Source organism: Dermacentor silvarum, chromosome 6, assembly GCF_013339745.2.
Source record: "Dermacentor silvarum isolate Dsil-2018 chromosome 6, BIME_Dsil_1.4, whole genome shotgun sequence".
Lineage (NCBI taxonomy): Eukaryota > Metazoa > Arthropoda > Arachnida > Ixodida > Ixodidae > Dermacentor > Dermacentor silvarum.
This window is the reverse complement of record NC_051159.1, coordinates 19,049,511-19,077,386: the sequence shown is the minus strand read 5'-3', so window position 1 is coordinate 19,077,386 and position 27,876 is coordinate 19,049,511. Positions and strand designations below refer to the sequence as shown.

Sequence of the window (27,876 nt, the reverse complement as noted above, 5' to 3'; positions counted from 1 at the left end):
TATTGCGATGTCTATTATTTGCCTTTCATTCTTTTTTTTTAATGCTTATGCTATTAGTTCATGTCTTGCGTTTTCGCTTCTTCAGCAGCGGTTCGTGCCTTGCGAGGAGACACCATAACGTGTACCGAAGAGGCACCCAGAATACGTGGCGCACATCTAACATCGGGATAGCGTTGATTGCGCACCTCGTCTGAATCGCATGTCGTCGCCTGCGCCTGCCCGCGCGGCTGTTGCAGACACTTTAACTAGATGGCGCCATCATACTGGCGGAGTCTCGGGTCGTCTGCGCCTGCGCGCCTGCCTATAGGGCGCGTTTAAAGGGAATATTTCTGGTGTCTGATAGCAAGCGCTTGCGTGGCTCAGTGGTAAAGTATACGGCCTGGGTTAGTACCCGCTCCCGGCGGAGAGCGGATACTTTTTTTCGCCTTTCCGGCGATAGCGGTTACGGCCAAACACCGGCATCATCACGAACCGAAACGGCTATTGGAATGAGCCCATAACAGCTTACGCTGTAAAAAAGAACAAAGGGCTCCAAAGTAGGACTCGAACTCACGTCCTCGCGCTCACAAATCAGGTACCCTACCCACTACACCACGGCACAGCTCGCTTGACGAGACCGGATACTGAGACGACGTTAAGCATCGAAACGCAGGTGCAGCAATGCAAGAGACTCGGCATTTTGTGTATGCTATGCGGAGAGAGTTTAACGCTGCGTGTACTTGCAACCATGCGACTGCAAAAAGAAAGCTGCCCGATAACGCGATGAGACATTACGCGATGTACGTGCGTGTAGAGAGCGCATACGGGACACGCAAGACGACAGAGAAGGCGAACTTATCTGTCGCTTAGCGTGCCCCGTTTGAGCTACATATCGCTTCGCTTAAATATGTAATATCCTTGGAACGGAAGGAACTTAGGTACACTGACTAAAAACATCTGGCAGTCCATCAATGGCTTGCGCGTTTAGTGTGTATCGTTCACTTATGGCTTGCACTTGACTTGCATGGTTCTTCACACTCCACATTGTAAGTTTCACGCAGTTTTCTCACGAAGAGATAAAGTGCTGCTTTCCACGTAGTTCAATACACAGTGCAGGAACTTCAAATTATTCACGATTTATAGACAGTACCGTTTTCGGCGCACCACTCCACGACACGGATGAAAACAGCGACGTGCATGGGAAGTAACTGTTGCCGTTCGTCCTTCCATTGCGTTATTTTTGACCAGGGACTAAACACTTACTTCTCAAAATTTGCACACGACACGCACACTCCTGCAGGTAGTCCTTTGAGGGACGAAAGCGCCGTTTTTAGGACTAACAGCCTAGTTACTCCCGTTTTCCCCGGCATTTTTCTTAGAGTGTACAACTACTCTCGATTACCGGAGAGCCAGCAGTTTTTTTTTTCCATGTTCGTCTATCATCATTTGGTTTAGTTCGTCGTAGACCGTTTCTGAGACTAAGGCGTAGTCGATACATGACTACCTGTTTCCGCAATGCCACGTTATCCGCAATTCCACGTTATCTGCAATGCCACGTTACGCCTTCTTGCACGCTTAAGAGGAAGCTTTAGCTCGGGCCCAACTACGATGCGGCCCACTCAAATACATGTAAAACGCAGAAACGCTTTTCTGAGATAACCCCTCGACCGATTTTAATGAATTTTCTTGCATCTGAGAGAGAAAATTAAATTCTAGTGACTGTTGGAAGCGGAATTTCAATTTAGGACCTGCATTTGTTAAATAATTTTTAAATATTCGAAAGCTCGAAGTTTGCAAATTAATAGCTCTGCAGAAAGAACAGCTATCGCGGTTCTGTAAACGGCGTCCATTAGATAATTCCAAGCGCACAAATTTAATTTGTCAATTTATACTTTACCCGAATTCGTTACGTTGTGTACAAGAGTTCTGCAAAAGCTGTATTGCTAAATTCAATGAGATTCATGTGGAATATACCAATTTTGTCCGCTTTAGATGTATCATTAAGTGGAAAGCACCGAATTGTGATATCATTTTTATTGCTTACGAGGAATAAGGATTATAAACAGGGATAAGGTGCCTCAGAAAGGCTGGCCAACGTTTCGATAGGAGGACCTATCTTCGTCAAAGTTACAGTGCTTAGTTACAGAGTTGTAAATTTGATAGTTTCGTTTCCTGAAAATTTTCGATTTTGGCAATTAAAAACAAAATGGCAACCTAAATCAAATATTAGAAACCAACGGTCACCAGATTTTAAGTTTTCGTTTAAACGCAACAGACCTTGTCTAATCTGGTGCAGTGGTTGCCGAGAAAAACTAATTCTCCTTTTACATGTATTTAGATAGGAGCACCCGAGAACTTGGTTAAGATCTTGGCAAATATCTACAGGAATTCCACAGCTACCTTGGTCTTCCACAAGAAAAGTAGAAAGTTACCTATCAAAAAAGGGGTAATCTCTCCGATAGTATTCACTGCATGCTTAGAAGTAGTATTCAAGCTTTTAGAGTGGGAAGGCTCAGGAGTCAGGATCAACGGCGAATATCTCAGCAACCTTCGGTTTGCCGATGACATTGTCCGATTCAGCAACAATGGCGACGAATTACAGCAAATGATTGAGGACCTTAACCGAGAAAGCGTAAGAGTGGGGTTGAAGATGAATATGCAGAAGACAAAGATAATGTTCAATAGCCTGGCAAGGGAACAAGAATTCAGCATCGCCAGTCAGCCTCTATTGTCTGTAAAGGAGTAATTTTATCTAGGTCAATTGCTCACAGGGGACCCTGATCATGAGAAAGAAATGTACAGAAGAATAAAATTGGGTTGGAGTGCATACGGCAGACTTTGCCAAATTTTGACTGGGAGCTTACCACTGTCGTTGAAAAGAAAAGTGTACAATCATTGCATTCTCCCGGTGCTAACATATAAGGCAGAAACTTGGAGGTTAACAAAGAATCTCGAGAACAAGTTAAGGACCGCACAAAGAGCGATGGAACGAAAAATGTTAGGCCTAACGTTACAAGACAGGAAGAGAGCGGCGTGGATCGGAGAGCAAACGGGGATAGCCGATATTCTAGTTGACATTAAGCGGAAGAAATGGAGCTGGGCAGGCCATGTAATGCGTAGGATGGATAACCGGTGGACCATTAAGGTTACAGAATGGATACCCAGAGAAGGGAAGCGCAGTCGAGGACGGCAGAAAACTAGGTGAGGTGATGAAGATAGGAAATTTGCAGGCGGAAATTGGAATCAGCTAGCGCAAACCAGGCGTAATTGGAGATCGCAGGTAGAGGCTGCAGTGGACATAAATATGGGCTAACGATGACGATGAGCCGAGCTTCGTTTTAAGCATTCACACTATGCTGGAAAGCCACTCTTCCTAACTGCAGCAGAGGCGCTCGGGTCAGCGGCGAAGGTGCGTTTCATGTCGTTGCCGATAGCAACACTATTGCACGATAGCAACACTACGGTTTCAAATTTAAAATAGGAAGCCTTGGGCAAACAATGATTCCCCAAAAGCAAGCGCTACAAGTTGGCTGCGATTCGTATTTGATCAATAATCAAAACCACGAGAATTTTGATTAGATGGAGGCAGTTCGCGCGCACTAGACGCGGGAAAGACTGCCAACTTTTATACTGCGCGATTTGACTAAATAAATTATGCTTCCATGCTAGATCTGTTGGGTGCATCTTTGGAAATCGCCTTGTGCAACTTCTTTGTCTGTTTTTCCCTGCTTTTATCTGTTTTTGTCGACCACATTGCACCGGGTAACGACTACTGCAATGATATCGCTTGGTGCAAGACGTGCGTGCATGTACTGAAACTGTCCAGAATGTTGTTGCCGATTCCATACATCAAATCAATTCTAATCAGAGAGCTCGACGTGAATGGTGGTGCACATTGCTGAAACATGCTGGAATGTATACGAATCATGTATGAATAGCAACGCAATACAGCCGATTTGGACAACCATGCTCGCCGCGCTTTTGGCAGTTGTTTGTGTGGCATACGTTCGCCACATGAAGTTATATGGGTGTCACACGGCGCACTTTAGATCGCGACTGGTTCCTTTGCGCAAGTTACAGGAAGGACTCAATCCGGATCGAGCCCGATCACGATTGAAAGTGACCGTCGGACACCGGTAATAAATTTGTGACTGAGTTTTCGCACTGCCTTGTTCTTTACCGTCACCGGAATGTGACAGAGGCTGGGTAAGCACACGATAAAGAAATTCTGCAGCATGGCATCAAGCCGGGTCATTATTGTTGTGCATCCAAGAAATGTTCACAGCAGCGCTATATTTATATTTTCTTCACGCTATACCTGCCGCATGCCGCTTTGCTCGCACGCCTTAATTAGCGGGTGAAATAACAAGTGCATAGGGACGTTTGAAACATAAGAAACACCTATTGTTCATCTTTGCCGAATAAAGAGCTGTGATATATATGGACAGCTGCGTGTCGTTCGAGAGTAATCACAATCTTCTGATTAACGAGAGGGACCCAATTTCCTATACGCAGCAGCCACTGAAGGCGTAGATGGAGGCGGATCTTCCACATGGAATCGAGAAGAATGCCTTGCCATTTTCTGGCTGGTTGGACCAATTTTGTGCGCAGCACCCAGTCATATATCTGCGACTCAGAGGCGCTGGAAAGCACCGACTTGATATCTTTAAAAATACACCGAAGGACAGAGAAGGTACACGCACGATCCTGCTCCACTGCTATTTGACCAGACTGCGAAATAGCGATACGACCAGCCTCACGACACCTCAAGACTGCGGCGAACGGGCGGTGCGGCCAGCCGCGGTGAAGTTCGCTTTCCGAGAAGGAAGATGTTTTCTGCGCATGTGACCGCGTTTGGCCAATAGTGGCACGCGTTCAGCCAGAAGCGGAACTCTGGCTCTCTAAAGGAAGTAACTGTATTTTTTGCTGGAGTTACTGTATATACGCTCCCTTGCATATATACAGTAACTCTAGCAAAAAAAAGAGAGCGCGACATTTTGTTCTGCAATATCCGTTCGACACGGCAATGTCACAACACCGCAACGCCAACACCAACGCACGGCATACACACAAACACTGCTCGAGCTGCCTACTTCGTCATGCCCTCGAACCTTCTTATATATATAACCACGGTGTTTCGACTTATATATTAGAGTGCCAGTGGGTTCCTCTGTGTTATACGTTATTAAACAATAAATCTAGACAGAATCCTTGTTTGCATATAGTCAGTTAATAGGCACCTGAAATTGACACAGACCTGTCACCTTGAGATTCCATATAAAGTCCCAGTGCGATAAGATTGCGGCCACGCGCCGTATGCTGTAGGTGAGACATACAACGTCAGGTGAGAAGGATGGTGGTTTGGTTCTCCCGCGCGCAAGGGAGGAAAGCGGGGAGGTGCGTGCGCGCCACGAGGGGGCAGCGCACGCCTCCGTTTCTACTCCGGCTGCGACGGCGCCTGGCGCGCGTCCTATATTTCAGGTAACCTGTGGTGGTTTAGATAGTTTAATGCTTCATGTGCGCTGTGTTCTCGCACGCCAGGTTCGTGTTGAGCGAGGGGCAGCACGAATTCACTCGCCGCTGCCGACGCTCTTCTTCACACCAGCGTTCTGCGAGCTAGTAAAGAAAAAGAGTGACATGCGTTCCTCTTTGCCTGTGCACGCGTGACAGCATGCTTGTTAATTTCAGCTAATGTTTACAGCTGATGAAACCACCAACCATCTTGCGCATATCTGTCTAATATTTTCCTACCGCAATTAATGCTTCTCCTTCCAGGCGAAACTGCGACTTTTTCTCCCGCTGTCAGCTACTGAAATCAGTAAGTAACCCCTGCCTGCGCAGCAGAATTGCTAACTAATGTGTAGCTATTAATTCTCATATAACAGAAACTGTTAAATGCGAAATCTTTCTTGGCGAGTTACCCTTAGTTTTGCGTATGGGGAATGTAAGTTTCTAACCTCCTTCGTGGGCTGATACCGGAAATGGTGATGTCTAAATATAAGTGCCACAACAACCACTGGGATCTATGGTCCACTGGGTGCCCCTGGAACCACCACTCGGTGTGTAATGACGCTTCGGTATGGACCACTGAAAAGTCATTTGATTCAGTAGAGATACCAACACTAATGGAGGCACTGCGTAATTAAGGAGTGCAGGAGGCATACGTGAATACCTTGGGAAACATCTACAAAGATTCCACAGCCACCTCCTTCCTCTACAAGAAAACTAGAAAATTACCTATCAATAAAGGGGCCAATCAAGGAGACACAATTTCTCCAATGCAATTCATTGCATGCTTAGAAAGAGTATCCAACCTATTGGACTGGTAAGGCTTAGGAGTGAGGATCAACGGCGAATATCTCAACAACCTTCGGTTTGCAGAGGACACTGTCCCGTTCAGCGACATTGGGCATGAATGGCAACAAATAATTGAGGACCTTAACCGAGAAAGTGTGAGAGTATGCTTGAAGACTATTAGCCAAAAGACAGAGGTAATGTTTAATATCCTGGCGAGGGAACAAGACTTCACGATCGCCAATCAGACTGTAGAGTTTGTGCAGGAGTACGTTGACCTTGGTAAATTACTCACAGGGGACCCTGATCATGAGAAGAAAACTTGCAGAAGAATAAAATTGGGTTGGGGTGCATACGGCAGGCATTGCCGAATCCTTCCAGGGAGTTTGCCAGTCAGGATTCCAGTCAGGAAACACTGGAAGCGTGCCAGTCAGGAAAGAACGATGGAACGAAAAATGTTAGGCGTAACGCTAAGGGACAGGAAGAGAGCGGTGTGAATCGGAGAGCAAACGGGGATAGTCAATATTTTAGTTGACATTATGAGAAAGAAATGGAGCTGGGCAGGCCATGTAATGCATAGGGCAGATAACCGATGGACAATTACAGTTACAGAAGGGGATGGCCGAAAATTAAGTGAGGTGATGAAATTAGGAAATTTGCAGGACAGAGTTAGAATTACTACCGAAAGACAGGAGTCAATTGTGGTCAATTTCACTGATCAATTCATGCGATCAATTGCATCCCTGGAGGCCTTACAGCGGATAGAGGCTGATGATGACGATGATGATGCCACTTGGTATGTGCCGTTACTGGGTAAGCGCTCCTGGGCCCAATGGGTATGTGATGACTGTGCTGATGATCACTGACGAGGACAATCGACGACAAAAAATTGGAAGGCGATATAATAGTTGACGTCAAAGAAAGGTTGTCGCCCCAGTGCATCTTCTATTCGTTGTAGCGCAAGCTGAACGACAGGGACAACTGTAGTGTACATTTGGCACAGACACAGCACTGTGTGTGTGTCAGAGATAACACGTGCTTGCACTGGCACGAATTCCGTTTGAGCGCGACGAACGCCTTATGAGAAGCATTTGTTGCGCAATCCTAAAGAGGCGATGGGTGCTCCGGTATTCTCCTTCCGAAAGCGAAGTTGATGAAGCAATAATGTTCTGCACGCCAAGAAGATGAAAAATGCAGACGTCATGAGCACCGGTATTTTCAGGCGATGCGATGATGAGCACGATGAAAAGCACATTGGCCGGCCATCGATCGTTTGTGTGGAAAGTGCGCGGAAGCAATAAAACACATTCGACTGTTCACTACTTCGGAACTCGAGGACAGCATGCGCTCCCTTCAGCCCGAAGTCGTCACGAATTCTGGCCGGACAAGATGCTGCAAGCTACAGATTGGCAGTACACCGGCATACAAAAGTTAGTGCTAGCTGTGCTCTGAGAAATACTTAAATTATGATGCATGGTTAAATAGGCTCAGATTGATCTGTCTTTAAAGCGACGTTTTTGTTGCTCGATGGTGAGAACGAATAGCTCAGGCATAAGTGCCGGAGTCGCGACTCTCACTGTGCAAATAACAAGAAAAAAAGCAATCTCTCCCTTTCAAGTCATTCATTGCAGAAGGTCGATGGGTTTCGACTCCGGCATGCAGGATTGATGCCTTCAGCAAGCATACGAGAGTTTATTGGTCAGCTGCCTGCCTATAAAAATTCACGTAAGTACCACGTTACGTTGTCGGTCAAAATGATGTTCCACATGTAACGCCATGACAATGAGTGGTGCTGGCTCTCAGGGTTAAATCTTGCACATAAATGCCCAAGAATATCGAGCGCCGAACAGCTGCAGCCCAATTGGTGGGGCAACGTAATGCGGAGGCTGCGTGTTGGTCCCCCACGTGTGGCAAGTTGTTCTTTCGTGCACCTTTATTTCCTACTAGCTTATCATACCTACACGTGAATTAAAACTACAAATAATTTCCCGAATGCATTCCTTGGTTTCCGTAACTGTTGGCTTGAGGTGGTTATAAAATCACGCTGTCATATTTCGTTGGCGTCTGACGACTCTTCATACCGACCTTTTGAGCATTATTCTTCATTCACGTGCGTGCCCAGTACTTAGGTCTCAAGGTGCGCCATCGTGACAGCAGCAATGCATGCAGCGGCGGTCGACGCGCCGTGTAGTCGCGCAGTGCGTTATTCGCTCAACCGCAGACAAACTGGGAGTGCGCACCTAAGGTTCCCTTGTATAATTCAACTATTTATTTTTCAGCAAGCAAAGGACCAAGTCAAGAGCTCTTACCTAATGAAATTATTGCGTACGAATGCGCCTTTTTTATTTTCATATTATTGGTGCAAAGCATAACATGCTTGCTGACAGAAGGCTTGGTTTATGGCGCGGCAAAGAGTACGGCCTCACAACTGCAGAATAAATAGCGGGAGATCAGCCACATGATTACCCCGAGCCTCTGTCGCTTACCTTGACAAATAAAGGTATCGTAGTATGATAGAAGGTTGGCTCGCTGGAGGACCCTGTACAACTGCAGCTCGGATTCGTTGGTGGGTTGCGACGTCATCGCGACTGCAAAGAGAAAATACATATTGGTGACTTGCACGTTCGCACAAGTTTCTGCGTTACTTTGAAATTTGCGACACATGATATTCCGAAGTAACCTTGGTCAAATGATTGAGCACGCTATACATACGAGCTCTCAAGGTTACCTTGACCTTCAAAACGTGACAGACGCTGCAGCCAGATTTCTTAAAGACGCAGGGCTCGATCTACCACCGGAGAACACAAATTCGGTTGTCGTGGGCAACACTAAAGCAATCACACGGTGGATAATCGGTGGCCCATTAGAGTTACAAAATGGATACCAAGAGAAGGGAAGCGCAGTCGAGGACGGCAGAAAAATAGGTGGGGTGAAGAAGTTAGGAAATTTTCAGGCGCAAGTTGGAATCAGCTAGCGCAAGACAGGTTTAGTGGAGATAGGCTGATTATGATGATGACACTTCTTAAATATCACCGACGGCCATGGAGGCAAGTCATGGGTGCACGGCTTTTCAATATACGAGCGGCAAAGTAACTAAGTGGGTGATGCAAACATCTTAGAGCCAAACGGATCGCGTTCGTCGGACAACATCGAAAACAGTGGGGAGGAATGCCTACTACGACGAAAGCGCTGCTGGTTGCCAAGCGATTTCGCATCAGCAACCGAGAGCGAACTCAACTGCACGGGACATCTCAATATAGAAGCAATGCAGCTGATGTCAGCTCTACCATGCCACACGCGAGTTAAGGAAGCATGCGCAAGTGAACGAAGTGTTCGAACGTGTGTTAGTAGTTAGTAACAGATTACTAACTACTAACTCATTTCTTAAATTACTTACTATATTAACTAGACTAACAAACTAAACTACCGTCGTGCAGTGACACGCGCAGAGGAAGAAACTATGTCATCTTCACTCGTGTTCCAGAGCGCGGTCGTGCTCTTTGATCCGCTCGTGTTTTCATGTTGATGCATTCATGTGATGTTCATGTGGCACTGACTTATCATACCACTAGTCTGTGCATGCCAGCGGTACAACGACGCGGTGTATCGTGGTAAAAGGATCCATGAGCCGGGCCAGCATTACAGCGTACTAGAATAATGCTAGTACACTGTACCAGCATCTCGAAACGCGCGCGCACTGGGGGATCCAGTTCGCAGAAATAACAACGCCGGTGTTCTCGTGCACAGCTCGCAAGACCTCGTGCACGAAGGGAAACGAAACGCGCTCGCGGACTCGTGACCGTCACCGGAAGTGCGCCGCACGGCAAGAACGCGCGAGAAAAAAAAATGAAAGCCTTCAAGAAAGATGGGTGAACGCGAAGCTTTCGCACATTGAAATTGAATGAAAGTCAAAGCCAATGACCGTGTAGCGAACCCAAGGAATGCTGAATGACCCGATGCGATGCATATGTAATTTGATTCCTTGTTTAGTATTGTATTTTTTGAACGTTGAAGTTGAATGAAGACACATTTCGTTAAGTTGCATAGCCTTTATTTTAGATCATGTATAGCCGTTGATTACACGCTCACACTTTCACGGACTGCATGCCATTGCCGATACACGGGATCGGCCTTACGGGCACGATCGCGCTCGCGCTTACGTTAGCGTACGGCAGCCTCTTCTTCTGCCGTGCGCTGCACCCGCGGCCTACCCATGGTGACGGCCGGGAATGCATTGCGTGACGCGGGTAATGCAATGCAGATATATACAGTTCGTCTGGGTAGCGTGGCGTTGCAGTTCCCATTGTTCTTATCGGTTCAACTGCGAATGTAAACTGTAGTGGTGTGCGATTGTGTGCGCTGATTCGCAGATAGTTCCATTGTGTAAGTTGGCTTTCCTGCAGTGCGTTTTCGGCACTCACAGACGAATCAGTGAGACATAGATAGCTTCGCTCGAAAAAAAAAAACAAGAAAAAGTTGTCGCAGTTTCACCTTAAAGGCGAAGCATCAATTGCGAGAGCAAATTTGTAGAGAGCTATACGGAGTAATGATATTAGCTTTATCAGCTGTATAAACTTGGACATGCAGCCGCACCGGCAACGCGCAGAACTGTTGTCGACGCCGTCGGCGTTTTGCCCGCGTTCGCTCAAAATGCGTGCGGCGTTGGTGACTGTTGCCGGAGCCTCTGATATAAATAGGCACTTGGTGCCGCAGCTAAACGTCGCCTCCCTTCCCTCCCCTCCCCCCCCCCTCCCCCACGGCCTCTCGCGCGTCGGAAGAAGGCGAGTTTGCTCTACATATATGGTGATTGTAAAGGAGGAAAGAGACGCCTACTTCTGCAGCCCTTAAGGGAGCACGGCGCAGAACGCGCGTTTGTTCTCCGCCGTGCGTTCACTCCCCGTGAAAGCGCGCGCCCCTCGCACCCTTTCACTCGCACATACAGCGTTCGGCGGCGCGCGGCGACGATTTCATCTCCATTGACGTCATACGGAACCTCACGGCGACGGCGACGCCGACGGCAGAAATCTGCTTTTGAGTGTCCATATAATTGCTATCGCAATAAAAAAAAACAAAGCGCGGACATTGAGTGTACGTGACGCGATCTTCCTGCTCTGGTATGGGAGAACGCACGGAAGAAACTTTGCTTGCGGAGGCTAGGCGGGGGCAAGTATAGAGAGTGTTAGCAGTGAAGTTCGTCTCCTGAAATCATGGGTTTGCGACACCTGAAACATTTCTATCCCTGCTAATTATGAATCAACTTGAAAAATTCTTGCGGTAGAACGCTCCTCAGAGGGCCCATCACAATTTCCAGCGTATAAGCTAAATTTGATACGTAGCCTGGTGAGGGGACCCCTAAGGGACGTATAACGCAACGTTCAGAAAAAGAAGAAAAAAATTAGAGAGAGAAAATGGACTTTGGTCAGAAACCATTGAAGATTATTGACAAAGTAAGCTATGTTTCTACTGTTTTGCACCCTTCTGCACTCGTATATGCGTTCTTTTTGTTCCGTTATAGTTGAAGCGTGATACTGTGTCGCTGTCTCATGCATTTTTGCCGTTGTGCTAAGCTACTTCTTTTTTTTTTTTGCCTTCAAATGTGTTGTGCACAGTTTCTACTGTTTGCTTGTTAGTTTTCCAATAGAGTTTTAGAACTCTGCGCGTTATATTTTATTTCATATTTTATTTAGTAAGCTCTGGTGTACTACGGGCCAGAACCACGATGCGATTATTAGGCAAGCTCTAGTGGGGGGCTCCGGATTAATTTTGACCACCTGGGGTTCTTGATCGTGCAGCCATGCACAGCACACGGGCGTTTTAATGCGATCAGCATTAATTCTTCGTGTCTTTCTGCCTGTCAGGCTCTAACCATTTTACCGTCAACTTGGGTTGTTCAATGTGCAGAGCATTTGGCTGCTGCGCTAGGGGAACGAAACCAACTTGGCCACTGCACGTGAGTCACTGCGCTGCTTTTCAATAGCATTTCTCCAGTGCTGGGCGCAATCGAACAGACGCTACATATTAGACAATCGTGGCTGCATATATATGTGCGCACACACGCAACGCACACTACTCAATGGCGCCGCCGCTAGATGACGTAGCGTGTTGAGAAAGAGGAGAGAGGAGCCCAGCTGACCCGTCTTTGCGACGTTGTGTCGCTACACTGGTGCAGTGCTAATCGTATTAAGGTCGACATTCATATAGTGAGAAGGGTTGTGCCGTGATTTCTTGCATACCACCCACACGACCATCGGAATGCGACCGCGGCCGGGATTGCTTTCACTGCTTCGAGCTCAGCAACGCAACGCCATTGCCTGTGGGCTACCCGTGGTGGGTAATTTTTCTTTCCTTCTTTCTCTGGAGCCATTGCCTGGAAGTTCCGGGTGTGAGGGTTGCCTTGAGCAACTCTTGTTGCGTCGTGCCCCCCCCCTGCAACTTGGACGAAATTGTACGAAGAGCTTTTAGAACTCTGCGATACAGAGAATAATAACAACAACAACAATAATAATAATAATAATAATAATAATAATAATAATAATAATAATAATAATAGTCATTATTATTATTATTATTATTATTATTATTATTATTATTATTATTATTATTATTATTATTATTATTATTATTATTATTATTATCGTGATAGCAATTATGCGACCGCCACCCCTGACATGCATTTTCGCCTACGCGCCGGGGCAGCGGGTGAGAGCGTGACGCGGAATGCATTTGGATACAAAACGACGGGGCGAAGCTACAGTGGAGGACACACCGTGACGTGCCCGGTTGCCGGAGCAGCGTTCTGCCTTCAGCTGCAGTTCGACGTCATCTTCCACCAGGCTTCAATAACAACGGACAGAGGAGGCACCTGCTATCCGTTGTTTCTGCTCTAAGCACCAGAATATGAGGGGCTCACGTTCACTGCCGCTTCAGCTGTGCGCATGAGCACCCCGTTATTTCACTTTGCGCTCACGCCTCGTACACCATCGAGGTGTCAGCGTGCTTGTTCTGCCCAGCGTCACTCCAGCATGTGGCACTGGCTTCAATCGCTTTGCGTAAATAAAAACAAAAGTCCCACACCGTGCACTCCATTGACTGACACCGTCACTCAGAGGGGTCACTAAAGAACATTTCTAAATATTTCCACTAGGATAACCCTCTTGATTGTATTTTGCTTTACAGAATTATACTTGAAACAGTGGCCAATTAACTAACGACTCCTCTGTGGCAAAGAGTCTGAACACGTGGTAGAATGTTTTTTTTTTTCAATTCATTTTAATTTTTTAAGGAAAGAAAACACCTTGCGCATTTTCTGTTGACAACAAAAACACCTATTTTCTTCCGCGGACTCTGATTTTGTGAAATTTGTACTTCTCGGGTCACTCATATACATGAGCCAGGCAGAACTCCTCCAAAAATATTCACCTCAAGAACAGAGCATACAGAACAGGTCATGAGGGCCGCGGATTTTCCCAAGGGGTGTTCGGATTGCACGGAGGCAAGCGGTGTGTGTCATATATACGCGTAAGGTACGAGGCGAGCGACGTCGAGGCAACCTTCACGTGGTCGCGCTCTCCTTAACACCTCTGAAGATTTGGAGTTTGCTCTTGCGCACTGTGCGCTTGATGGCGTAGCACATTTTTTCATAGATGAGCTTCTGGTTTAGCTAGTTGGTTCCGAAGTTGAGGCATGGTTTCTAACGCACCATTCGAAAGAAATAGAGAGCCGATGAAAGACCAAGCTCTTGATCTTCCGTCTGGTTTTTCTTTTTCTTTTCGTTATGGCGATGAATACGGTGCCTCACATTTAGCCATTTCACAATGAATTTAAGGATTAATTTCAATTACGAAATCGGTTTAATATTTTTGATGCTACTTTAAATGCGACCCGTTCGGGCAATTTTAAGGTTTAGGAAAGTAAAGGTACAACGCCGTGTCACAGCCGTTTGTTGGAATCGAACTAATGTGAAGTGAGAAGCGACCTTAGGTAAATTTGGAGGCATAAAATGATTTCGAGGAGCACCTAATTTCACTGTGCGGTACGTCTTAACCTACCTCAGTGATGTGGCATTCAAGCGATCTTAGGCAAGATCACGTGACTGCGTGAGGCTTTCTTGATTGGATTCATGGAATGAGGGGCGATTAGGCAAGCTGTTGATTCTTCAACCTGCCTTTATGTACTCTAAGGTATACTACAAATAGGTAAATTAATAGTATTCATATCTTTGAGCTACCAATAATGTTACCTGTGAAGCAAAAACTTTTTGGGGGAGCTCAGTTCCTGTTCAAAGTACTTCTTTGCGAGATGGGAGAAGACGAGGAGGAGCGTTTATTGCTAGGATGGCACGCATGCGCGTTTGTGGCTTTAATTGAAATCATGAATGCAGAACTTTTTTTTTCATTTTCGGATGCTGTTTTTTATACGACCCGTTAGAACTGTTCTGCGAACTATCGGAGTCGTGACGCGGCCACGTGATATAGCGCCTGTTGACGCGAGCTGCTTTGGCCGCTGTAAGCACATTTCATGCAGCATGTCTGTTGTTTACTCTTACAAGTGGCGATTGAGCAGTCTGGGCTCGGCGGCTGTTGGTGGCGATTCCTTCCCATTTCCTTTTCGAGACCGTTGTCTTCTCTTGTGTACTGTGTGTGATGTCCCGAGGAGACACCGGGACAAAATTCCGACACAAGATGGCACAAGAATCCTTTGGGTGATGAGAGCAAAAGTTGTTAGAGAATATGTTAAATATTAAAGGTCACTTATCAGGCGGTATGGGTTCACCTGAGTCATCGTTCAGGGTAATCCCATCGCTTTGTCCACCTTTTCCAACATTCAAGAATGTTTGCGCTGCGCTGAGCGAAACGCGGGTACCCGAGAAAGTACACGTGTCAGTAAGTTAGGTATGCTACAGTTATAGAAAGACTGCTTTGCTACAAGGACGGCATTAGGATCTCAGTTTTAATGCTCGCCGTTCAGAAGTGTTCCGTAGCTTTCCTACGCGAAAAAGACACCGTTCTTTATTGCAGAGCCGTTTAAGAGTGTCAGTAAACCATGGCGGCATTATTGTAAGATGCTATTTGCGTGGCAGCTGTACATATGCTTCAATGAGTTCATTTAGTTGATGTAAACAATTTCGAGTTTCTCTGATGGTCTCCAAGATCGAAATGATCAACATAAAAGTCCAGAAATTTGCTCTGTTTCTCGTTAATGAGGTCTAAATTAGCCCTTCTGTAATCACGAATTTTCTTGTGTTTACGTTGGACACGTATGGAGGAAATGGTAGTGTTAAAATAGGTGAGGGGATGTTCACTAAGACCTGGAGAGTAGGTTATGTAAGTTACAAATTCTCGGTGGGCTGAAAAAATTAAATTGAGAGTATTAGACGAATCAGGCGTAATTCATGTAGGTCTGGTCACTAGCTGTGTGAAATGATAGCAAGTGGCCATGCTTAACAATTAATGACACTAAACAGAAGCACAGTTTACCCGAGGGAAACACCCGACCACGAAAACATATGAAGTCTCTCGAGAGCATGACCGGCCAGGCAGAAAAGCACGAGACAACATCGGCAATGACGTCATGCAACTCGTCAACAAACGTAGCGGGCGTGTTGGAAGGGCGGTAGCGCGCTCCTAACATGACCGCTTTATGTTTAAGTGAAATGCCCACCCGCACACGCGACAGGTACGCTAAATGAGGGAATCGCATTTCAAAACGGCAATCAACGTGCCGCCACCACGTCTACCCTGCCGATCGTAACGATGCACATGGTAATATTTGTGACAGCTTTCGTTACTCGATACTTTCCATCTTAACCATGATTATGTTAGTATGTGCAAGACAGCCCCTCACCGGAGAGCCGATGCCACTCATCCACCACGCTGCTAATGTCCGGACACTTGAAGACACGATGTCGACGAGTTCGCTCTACTGATTGCGCGACGCACGTTCACTTCGAGCGTCTGTATCGCGGTTAGGACGTGGCGAGAACCGGTGTGGTTGCTCCATTATCACTTCGCGTATCATGAATGTAGCACATGTCATTCATGTCGTGGCCAAGTTTGAAGGCCTGCGCGAACGTGTGATCAGCCTTTCTCTAGCATGGCGCGCCGCCGGAGACTTCCGCAGCCGTTATGTTATTTTCATTTCGTTCATTGCGCTCGTGGAAAATGCGCTCACGGATTTGCACTCTACTTAACTCAACAATTATTCACCTACATTTGTTTTCTTTGTATCGACCGCCCAGCCGGTGTGCTCGCTCAATGATATCATTCGCTAAATTCTGATAAACGTTCTGTGGGAGTAGGCCCATAACTCCACGCCTCGACGCTGTCTGAGAAAGACCGTAGAAAACCGGGTTGTCACGACGAGCCCTGTCCTCAAGGTCAACCCGAGAGCGCTCGTCGTCATTTTGCTGCGTGATGCAAGTAATCGCTTCTTGAACGATCTGTAGATCACGCTCAATAGTGTCGATCGCAAGCAAGCCTGGCTTCAATTTTCGGTCCGTCACCGGATGCGAGTGTTGAGTCGAAGGATTGCCGTGCTTGATTGATATCATAGAAGGCGGTCAGTAAATCTGATTGGCCTCTAGTGAGCATTGCCGACTGTCATTTGCAGCTCCTTGCAGGTGCCGTAATATTTTATTTTGACAGTCCGCTCCACTGTCAGAACTGTTGGGAGTCGTAGTTCTAGGGCGAGAATGGGTCTCGGTATGGCCACAGCATAACAGGAGCGAAAACACATGAACGCACTTGCCGAATACCTCGAAAACAACGTGTGGGCAAGGGAGCAAGCAACGGTTACTACGTAGAACGCCTAGTATGCAGCAACCATAAGTTAAAGACCTGTACATACAAAGCGCACCTTACAAGTGCTTGAATGCTGGAGCGCACGAAACATAAACATAGTATTTTCGGATTTCTCAGCTGGGATCCGGCCTTCATCAGGACCGCCGCCCAAACGTCGGGAAAAAAATTAAATGTGCACGTTTTGTGCGCCCTATCAGTCAAGCACTTGAACTCACTGGATCGAAGCACACATCTGAATTCGCATATATATATATATATATATATATATATATATATATATATATAAATCATATCATTAGAAGCCAACAAACATTGATGCCAAGAACAACATAGGGGAAATTACTTGCACACACTAATTGAATTAAAGAAATGATAATTAATGGAAATGAAATCGGATGAAAAAACAACTGTCCGCAGGTGGGGAACGAACCCACGTCTTCGCATTACGCGTGCGATGCTCTCACCATTGAGCTACCGCGGAGCCGTTTTCCCATCCGCTTTCTGGGGTATTTATGTTTTTTTTTACAACTAGAACTCTGGGAGTGTTAGCCAGCGTCACCACTCACAAGCCTAGGGGCGGATGTGGAACATCCTTTCTGCCGCTGGCGTCACGAGCACGTGATCTTTTTTGGGTGATGGCAACTGGTCAATAAACCCACATATGCTCCCTGAAGGCATCAATGTTGCCGGATTCGAGCCCTCGTTATGTAATGAACGAGAAGAAAGGGAACCGAGGGGCCCGATTTTTATTAATCATATCATTAGAAGCCAACAAACATTGACACCAAGAACAACATAGGGGAAATTACTTGCACACACTAATTGAATTAAAGAAATGATAAATTAATGGAAATGAAAACGGATGAAAAAACAACTGTCCGCAGGTGGGGAACGAACCCACGTCTTCGCATTACGCGTGCGATGCTCTCACCTCAGTTGTAAAAAAAAAAACATAAATACCCCAGAAAGCGGATGGGAAAACGGCTCCGCGGTAGCTCAATGGTGAGAGTATCGCACGCGTAATGCGAAGACGTGGGTTCGTTCCTCACCTGCGGACAGTTGTTTTTTCATCCGTTTTCATTTCCATTAATTTATCATTTCTTTAATTCAATTAGTGTGTGCAAGTAATTTCCCCTATGTTGTTCTTGGTGTCAATATTTGTTGGCTTCTAATGCTATGATTAATAAAAATCGGGCCCCTTGGTTCCCTTTCTTCTCGTTCATATATATATATATATATATATATATATATATATATATATATACCAGGAAAAGGTAGAAGATTAAGGGACCAGTTCTTTGCCAAAGATGATGAATGGAGGCATTGCCAAAACTAAAAGTGAAAATTTATTACGCCAACAGTTTCAAGAGTGGCACCCTACGTCAAGGGAGGTTGACAGTTCGCCATATAGCATATTCATGGCGTGCACGTTGGACAAACTTTTCTGCTTCTGCTTATTAGCATTGCTCCACAAGTCTCACACACATAATGAGCCCGCTGCACAAGGAAAGGACCAAAAGCCGGATGGATTGCATCCTCATTTTGGACGGCGGACGAGTGCGCCCTTGGTGATTTGTCACCAAGAGCTGTTGGAAGGTTCGCAATAATAAATTCCTGATACAGGTCATCGCTGCACACTAACTTTATATATTTAGTGCACTGTTCTTGGGTACTCCTATCCGAGGCATATCGCAGTTTTCGTGATCAATTAAACTTAGATGTCGAGCAGAAATACGCAGAACCACAGTTATTACTAGAGCTGTCTGATCCCGTACAGAACCGTTAGACAGGCCAATTAAAAAGGAATACGAATACAGTGTACTAATACTAAGTGATACAGGACGTGAGAACTTAATAAATTGTCACCGAAATACTTTTCCCATAACAATGCAACCTACACAGCGACCAAGCTTGGCACAAAGCGCGCCCAATCTGCAGCTTCATCGTCCCGCTGGACGCAGTCTACGTGGGTGGCGAAGTAGAGCGCTTCTTAAGAGCACAACGGAAGAGTCGGCCTTTACGGCAAACAAGCTAAGCGACCTAGCTAAGCTGACGTCACACGCCCAAAGGCACCAGTCAGAGCTTGAGGACATAATAAGACTGCGCCAAAGCCAGTTGGCGAACTATACGAGTCGCATTCGTGATTAATGAATAGTGCAGTTTTAAGTAGCAAAGTAATAAATAATACGCTTAATAATGTCATAATAATGTCATATTTTTACTCTGTCTTATCAAGTCTCCCTGCAGCTTCGTGTCATGAAGACCGGAATTTGAAGTCAGCTTTTCTGGAGGAGTGCGTTACCTAGGTCGAGTAGTGACGCGGAAGAAACAAGTTTCAGGAATAAAAATTTGTAGGGGCGCATTTGGCCAACGGTACACGGTGATCAAAAACTAATTATCGATGACTTAAAAAACCACTCTGACATCTCTAACCTACCGTGGACGGTCAGCCGCGGACAACGAGCGATGAGGAGTGAGAAAACACAGGCACGTAATTAATTGACAGCTACACGCGCGCCTTGTGGCAGGACAAAAGCAGCTCACCTGCGGCCTCTTGCGGGCGGACAGTGCGGCACTGAACGTGACCATAGCTTCGTAGGCGCATTCGGGCGCTGGGCGGCGAGCAAGGAGCACGTGCACGGCGCGCGCGGCACTGGGCCCCATTCACGGGCTGCACACGCCGCACTCGACGGACGACGCTGGCGCCGCCCACGGCAGTCGGGCGCACACTGGCGCGCGCGCTCTGGCTACGCGCGCTGCGGCCGCCAGGGCCGAGGTGTCGCCACCAGCTCGCTCGCGAGTGCCCGTGTTCAATACGGGCTGTTAGTGGTGCCTCTACTCGTCGGTGTGCACTCGTTACATCCACGAGGTGACGTCGCAGACTGTAAGTGGTGCTATACTCACTGGCGGATCTGAAAGGTGGGTGGGAGAGGCCGTTTCTCACTCCCTCCCCACTCCTATCGGTTCTTCTGCGCTGACAAAGAATTTAGCCATCCTCCTCCCCCCCCCCCCCCCCCCTCCTTTACCCACCCTCTCGATTTCTCGGCCGGAAGCAGGGTTACTTCCTGCGCGTGTTGCTGGAAATGAACGTTATCCAAAAGAAAAACTTCGTGCGCTCCTATAGAGGAAATCTAAAATATTTTATGTTCGTAAGTTTGTAATATATGGTGGCGCGAGTAACACAGCCTGAGAAATATATTTATTTATTTACTTATTTTTGACTGATTTATTTATTATTTGCGTGTGTGTCTCAATCTTTACGTGTCAAAGCTGAGGTGCTAGCTACGAGGGTCGCCGCAGCGAAGGGCTGCAGATTAGGTGTTGCGTACTTCAAGCTTTTTTTTTTTTTTTTTCTCGCGGGCGTTGACCGCGGTTCGCGAGCACTTTTACATCCGTCACTAATGTGGCGGGCATCGGACCCGCTAGGGAAGAGAAGGAGAAAAAAGAGAGAAGGCAGGGATGTTAGCCAGTACAGCGTAAGGTTGGCTACCCTAAACTGGGGAAATGGAAAAAGGGCAGACAAAGAGGGGCGCGGTGATTTTGTGCACGCGCACCGACGCAATCAAAGGCTTTCACAGAGGCCAGTCGCCCTGACGAAGCACAAAAGTGCTTTCCCGTAAGCGATGTGCGAGTAGCGCAAGCACAAATGGCAGTCGATCGTCCAGTTGACGCAATGCGTTGGAGAGTGTTTGTATTTGTGATTCAAATTGAGGAAAGTGGCACAATAGATGCTCCATGTTCTCTTCAATGCCGCACATATTGCACACACTACTGCGGCTCATATCAATTAGTCTAGTGTAAGGCTTAGTGAAGGCAACTACAAACCACCACCACCAGCACAGAAGTTCTGCCTTATAGCGGTATGGACCTCGACTGAGGTCAGAGTTGCAGCGAATGGTTAAGTTCCTGAATAGTCTGGCACGCCTTAATAAATCTAGGGTGTTCCACTCGGCTGACGAAAGCGTGCGTACGAAATGGCGAAGATTTTAAATACCATGCTGTTAGCCATGGTATGTTTTACGGAAAGGAACCAACGACGTAGACTTGAAGCGTAAACTGTTTGACCTTTCTGGTACACAGCTTCAGTTGCCAAATTGATAAAAATTTACGTTATTAAACTGTACACTAATTTTGTATCGAACTAGCAAGCGGTAGTTACATACTACATGAACTAGAAGAATTCTGTATGTGTGAATCAGATGGTGTGAAGGTGCATCGTAGGGAACATTTGCAATGTGACGCCAGGCTTTTTTCTGAAACGAGTAAATTTCATTTTTTTTTCTGTGCATGTGAGTCAAGAGCGGTGTTAACATGAGATTAAAAGGGCGATTGATGTATTAAAAGCGTCAATTTTGTAGTGACCGGAATGTAGGCAAATGCCCATTTGTGCCCACACGTCACGACCGCCGCGTTGTGCTGTATGAACAGTGAGTTACGGAGTGGTTTAGCGCTCATTTTATAGCACTTATAAATTCCATTTCTGTCTCTCGTGCATATATGTATGCCTAGTTTTGCTTTTAGCCCATGAAAGTGCTTTCTTAGGGTGACCTTTCTGTCTCGAAAGCACATCCGCTTCCATCTTTCTTTAAGATACACACTTCTTTAAGAGTAGGACGCAATGGCAGACGCTGTTGTTAATAGCAACGTTATGCTGTGCGATGCTCGTGCCATTGACTAACGGCGGCACCGTTTTTCGTAATGCCATTTTTTCGTAATGCGAAGACGTGGGATCGTTCCCCACCTGCGGCAAGTTGTTTTTTCATCCACTTTAGTTTCAATTCATCTAGCATTGCTTTAATTTGCTTAGTAAGTACAATTTCCCCTGTGCTGTCCTTGGTGTCTATGTTTGTTGGCTTCCCATTATATGATATGATATTGGGCGTGACGGTGGTCTACTCCGTATACCACCGTCAGTTGCACTTCGCTCTTCGAAGAGGCAGGCCGTGTGTCGGGTGAGCAAGCAATGTGGTAAACACGGTTCGCATCATGGATGCGGGGCAACAAAGAGGTGCTACGTAATTCTCACAAATTTCACTGGCATTTACTGCTAAATCCCCACTGAATTATTTAACATAAAATTTATAATTTGCTGCAGTTTGAATTTTTTTCTAGTGGCAGAAGATAAAAAAAAATACAATAAACTAATTAGGTGTAATAATATTAATAAAAGAATAGCGTCTCCACATAACATAGAATACGTTTCGCAGTAGTTGGTATGAACAAGAGTTTTTTAAAAATTATTGTGCACAACGTAGTTTTAGCTCAGTGCGCAAAGTTCTAAAAGCCGTAATGTCATCAAAAACAATTGTTTAAATAAAAAAATATCTCGAAGAAGTAGTTTACACGCTCAGGTGATACACCGTAAATTTTTTTCAAAGCAATCGAAAATCGCTGACAAACCATCTGGTACGCTTGCGATGGAATGACTCAGGGTTAAAACTTGTGCGTAGAGGGAATAGGTTCTTTAGTTGGTGTATTTTACTAGTATCATTTGCAACCTTAAAGCGTACTTCAGGCGCATGTGAGCTATGGCAACTGAGTGTCCAAACGGACAGAAATTTTGCGTCGTTGACCGTCTTTGAAACAGAGCCATTATTTGTTACACTATTTGTGCTCGTCAAGTTCTTTGTCGCAAAATATTAAACTTGCTTTCATTTTTAGTTACTAAAATGTGGTTTTCATGTAACCGGGTAGAGACTTTTCTATATATTTATTGGCATTTTTGTAAGGTTGTTTTTCATTTATGTAAAAAAAAAAATTGTTTCCTCTGCAAGCCCTTCATCTGACAGGCCGAATAGCAGGTCAATGAATGAATAATAATATGAAGCTAATATGTATATAACCTCGTGAAACGTGTTCAATGCTGCTTTTCCAAATTCGTTTCTCTTTGAATAGACATACTGATATTCATTACGCAGCTAATTAGTTAGTCTTTCTCGGAGTGAGCCGTAGTCTTGTTTTTTCGTTACCGATACACAATGTGACGCACGTTTATAGCTTCATTCAAGTTGGTGAAAATTCCGATGGTGAGGAATGTCTCGTTCACGTTAAAGCAGGTCGGAGCTCGGCGTCCATCATGTACCATCACGGTTTCTTGTAACATCACGGTGCTTTTAAGAACAGGCTCGAAGCTTTGGAAAGTAAAATCAAATAATATATAGCTGACAAATTTACTTGGGCTCTAACCACCGCAGCTTTGTAGCGATTCTCTAGCACTGCTGCACAACCATGTTTCATGTGTGTCGAGGCATAGCTGCTGTGTGGGCACTTACTCTTCATGCTCGCAGATGGTTTTAACGGGTCTTATTAAAGAAATCATGAGAAACCATAATATTGTTTCTTTCGAGGTCGCGATTAAGCCTTCAGACTACCAAAGGACAAACAGCGCAAGCAACACTTCTCCGCGTCATATCCTCCAATCCTGGAATGAGAAAAATTACCTTGCAGTCTTGCTGTGCTCTACACAATCGTCTCAACTGGTCAAATAAAGGATACTGCGTAAAAAATATCCGGCAGATTCAACGCACCTTGTCTGCATACAGCAATGCATAAAAGAGTGCTGAAACCTGGTTAAGTTCATAGCCGCATCCCGTTACTTGGCTCGGATACGTTGCGCACCCGTGCTACGCAACACGTAGCGATCACAGTTGGCGCCACCGTCTGTGTGCATGCTGTGGAAGCGACGTTCGATCGCACCACCGTATAGAACCGAGACAACCAGAGGTCGGGAAGGCTCGCAGAGAAAGCGCTTCAAAACATGAAATTTCTCGTTCATTTCATTTTATTACCTTAAAGACCCCATTGAAGGGGTATTACATAAGGGGTGGGTACATACATAAAAAAATTGAAAGCCATATTTTATTACAATGCAAGGCAATTTATTACGGAGTTCAAAAATGTGGACGGACAGGTTATGACTGTGATTTCATTAGAAAGGCCATTTCAGCCTGTTGCTGCCCGGAAAAAGAATGAAGATGAAAAAGTGACGGTGCGCGTACGCGGGCGCGCGACTTGTTGCGGGTGACCGGTGCGACTGGAGATGCGTGCTGGGGGGAGAATATATGGTGGCTTGCCGAGCGAGCTGCAAAAGAACTTGTGAAAAAGACAGACTAGCAATGCGGCGACGAGATGCAAGCAATGATAAACCGGATTTTGTTTTCAGTGCCGATATGCTGACTTCGTAAGAGTACTTAGAATGAATAAATCTTGCAGCTCGATTTTGAAGCGATTCCAGTTGATTGATGAGATATACTTGATGCGGGTTCCAAAAGGGGGATGCGTATTCTAGTTTCGTCCTGACGAGAGACTATAGGCTAGTAATTTTACATATTGAGGGGAGTGGCGCAAATGGCGTTTTAAAAAACCGAGCGTTTTGTTAGCAGATGAAAAGATGTTCGCAATGTGCGTTGCCCAGGTTAAACCACTACAAAGGGTTACTCCGAGATATTTGTAGGAAGGAACTAGTTCAAGGTAGGCGCCAGCAATTTGGTACGAGAAAACAAGTGGATTTTTACGGCGGTGGAAGGAGACAGTCTTACATTTATTAGGGTTTAGTTCCATTAGCCAAATATTGCACCATTCTTGCCCACTTCCCAGGTCGTTCTGGAGAGACGTGTTATCGGAAACGCTGTTAATTTTACGATAAAATACGCAGTCATCTGCAAACATACGGATTTTAGAAGATACATGCATTGGTAAGTCATTAATGTAAATTAGAAATAGAAGTGGACCAAGGACGGACCCTTGAGGGACGCCTGAGGTTACGGGGATAGAATTAGATATCTGATTGTTGACATAGACTGATTGTGAACGGTTACTTAAGAATTCTTTAATCCATGCTAAGATATCGGCATTAAGATGTAACGCGGCAAGTTTTAGTAGTAGACGCTCATGAGGAACTTTGTCAAAATCTTTTGCGAAATCTAGGAAGATGGCATTGTCTTATTATTTACACTGCCACGTGGAAATAGAGTAGGCGAGAAACAATTCGCGCGGTATATTCACAAACCTGGTATCAGCAAGTACTGGTCAATATGGAAGGCAGCACATGTGCAGAAAGAAACGTGCACCATCATCTTCAGTGAAATTAAGAACGGCGTAGGATGGGCTTGTTGGTAAAACTTGAGTTATAGTTTGGTTGACAGCGCAAGAACAGGGGAATCAGAGCGTTCATAGCGCTGTGGTCCACACTTGTGTTCTTGTGCGGTTATTCAAAACTATAGGACATTTTCAGTGGCAGCTATCTTCTTGGAGTGTCACGTAGCAGTTTTAGTTTAAACTAAGCGAGCGAAGATCAAGCAATTACCAGAGCGCTTAGTGGCTAGGCACTGCTAAGCACGTAGTCGCGGGTCGGATTGCCCGCCGTAGCGGTCGCATTTCGATGGGGGCGAAATGTGAAAACGATAGTGTACTTAAGATGCACGTTAAAGAACGCCGGGTGGTCAAAATAAATCCGGAGTCACCTACTAGGGCATGCTTCACAATCACATTGTGATTCCGGCACGTGCAATCCCACAAGTTAATTGATCTATTTATTAAACAGAGACTTCGGCTTCTTCAATCCAATCATTCTTGGCTCAAGATCGTGGGATTGTCCTGTCACTCAGGCAGATTACTGCCTACCGCGAAATTTAGCTAAGTAATGCCCAATATTGTTCTTAGCTTTTCACTACGACTGAGTCCTTGTTTTCACCCTTCTTCATGATGCCTTCCGACCAGACGGGAATCCATCCAAACTTCGACTTCATGAGTTATGTTCCAACGAATAAATCAATTTCCCTGCTGTTACCACACAGGCAAATAAAACAAGTAACGCCACCACCCCATTGCAATAAAACCAGCTACCCCCCCCCCCCCCCCGAAAAAAGAAGTTCTGATTGAAACCAAATTGTGATTGAAGAAAAGCGTAAATTATCCTGCAAAGAGCAAATGCATACGCTGCAACATCACGCGTAGAGTGCCGAAGAGTATTATCCATGGTTTCAGAGACGTATTCCACACCGCCATGCTGCTTGCCTGGGCGCTCGCCTGCAAGATCTACCCCACCTGAAAAGTACACAGCCCGTATGCTTCCGTGCATGCCAAAATCCCCGCGCAAAAATCCGCAGCTTTCACAATCCCTGTATGTTACGTCATTCAGGTGTACATATATGGAGCTCCTACTCAAGGCCCAGAATACGATCGGTTTGCCCTTTGGGCAGGCGCATATATGACTAACCTTTTACACAAGATATCTTGGGACCTCGTGCGTCTGCGATGTGCAAAGCCACAAAAGCGCTGCTGCGCTTCTTGAGATGCACAGACACTGTGTCTCATTAAGCCTTCTGTGTCTGTGTAAACTTCTTTCGTCCTCTTTCAGTCCCCTTTCTCCTTCCCCCAATGCAGACTAGCCAACCGGGATATCAGCCTGGTTAAGCTCCCTGCTTTTCCCGCATCATTTCTCTCACTGACTCAAGCATGTCGCGGAAATGAGGACTACAAATTTCACCATGTCCCCAATAGCCCGAACTGCAGTGCGCAGTGTAATCTTGAGCACTGTCTGTGTCAGCATGACTGGGGTTACTGGCTCGTGTGAAGAAGTGCATTGTAGTGGAGCTGCTTAGGCGCAGTCATTGTCTGTGTCTTTTCCCTACGCTGTTCTGCAGCTCAATTACTCTGGACTTGACCGTTATGTAACCATAATCGTGCATTCTATAGACGTTGTACCTCGTAGAAAAATAAATCAATCGTGTAGACAATTCTCCGACATCTCCGGCAAAATGGGACAGTATGGCGGTGGGCAGTTAATTGTTTAACGCCATTTTGTCTCCTTTTCTAAATACTGGTATTACTTTGTCATACCAATGTCATATCAAAAATGCCCATTTCAGAAATAGCAGTATTGATATAGTTTGCAAAAAGGCTTCGCATAAAAGCTTTGTTAAGGATTGTTGGTGGGCTAGTTGGTTCTGATTCGCAGTAAACGACCAATATCGCAAAATATCAAGAACTAGAAGGCCACACACACATCCACTCGCATAACGTAACTCATCTCGCATAACAAAGATAAAAGTCTGTTTAGTGACAACACTGAGAATCCGACTTGTCCAGAAGAATTAGTACTTTTTAGTGATTGCATTAACTTGTTTACTTTATGGGGGTAACTACAGGCACTAAAAAATGAAGTGCGCGCACTTTTTGATGGTCATGCAATAAGAAGATGAAGGAAGAGAGGCAGCTATTTTGGCAAAGTTTCTGTTAAAAGCGTCACAATTACCAACGTGATCCAAATGGGGAACATTTTTGATACATATAGCAATTACATGCGTTAGAGCATCGTTATTGACGGCGTACGTTAAGGTTTTCCATATGGCACTGGAATTTCCATCAAGTCCCCTCACCTTCGAGCTGAAGAAGCTTAGCCTAAAAATATGCAGCTGTGTCTAAAGAGTCTTACATACATTTTTATATCTTGCCCCTAAATGCCCTATCGACCAAAATAGTTTATGGACCACGGGATCTCCGAAAACGCTAAATATCCGAGCAGCCTTTAAAAGTAGCCAGTAAAACCGTACATCACAATGTTGTTCGCATATACCATAGAGGCTGGAAATTGGAATACCAGGCTGCGTTTTGAGGCTGCAGAGATATTAAGCTTTTTTGTCAGATCCCTTGGTCCGTAAACTTTTTTAGTCAATTGTGCGGTTGGTGCTTCAGTTTGTCGTACAAGTCAGTTTGATGGTTGAAAAAACGCGTCAGACCCGTAGTTACCCGAGGCTTATGATTCTGGATAGTTATTGTCATAGCAATAAGAGATCCCTCTACT

General features: G+C 45.6%; 1 protein-coding gene across 1 annotated transcript in view; it reads right to left on the bottom strand.

The window, feature by feature from the left end:
* The window catches only part of LOC119456565 (NGFI-A-binding protein homolog), a 624,616-nt gene that overhangs the window by 203,249 nt on the left and 393,491 nt on the right, over positions 1-27,876 (bottom strand). Inside the window, exon 6 of the mRNA XM_037718396.2 lies at positions 8,760-8,861. Within this exon, the coding sequence (XP_037574324.2) occupies positions 8,760-8,861 (102 nt within the window). The remainder of the gene's footprint in view (positions 1-8,759; positions 8,862-27,876) is intronic.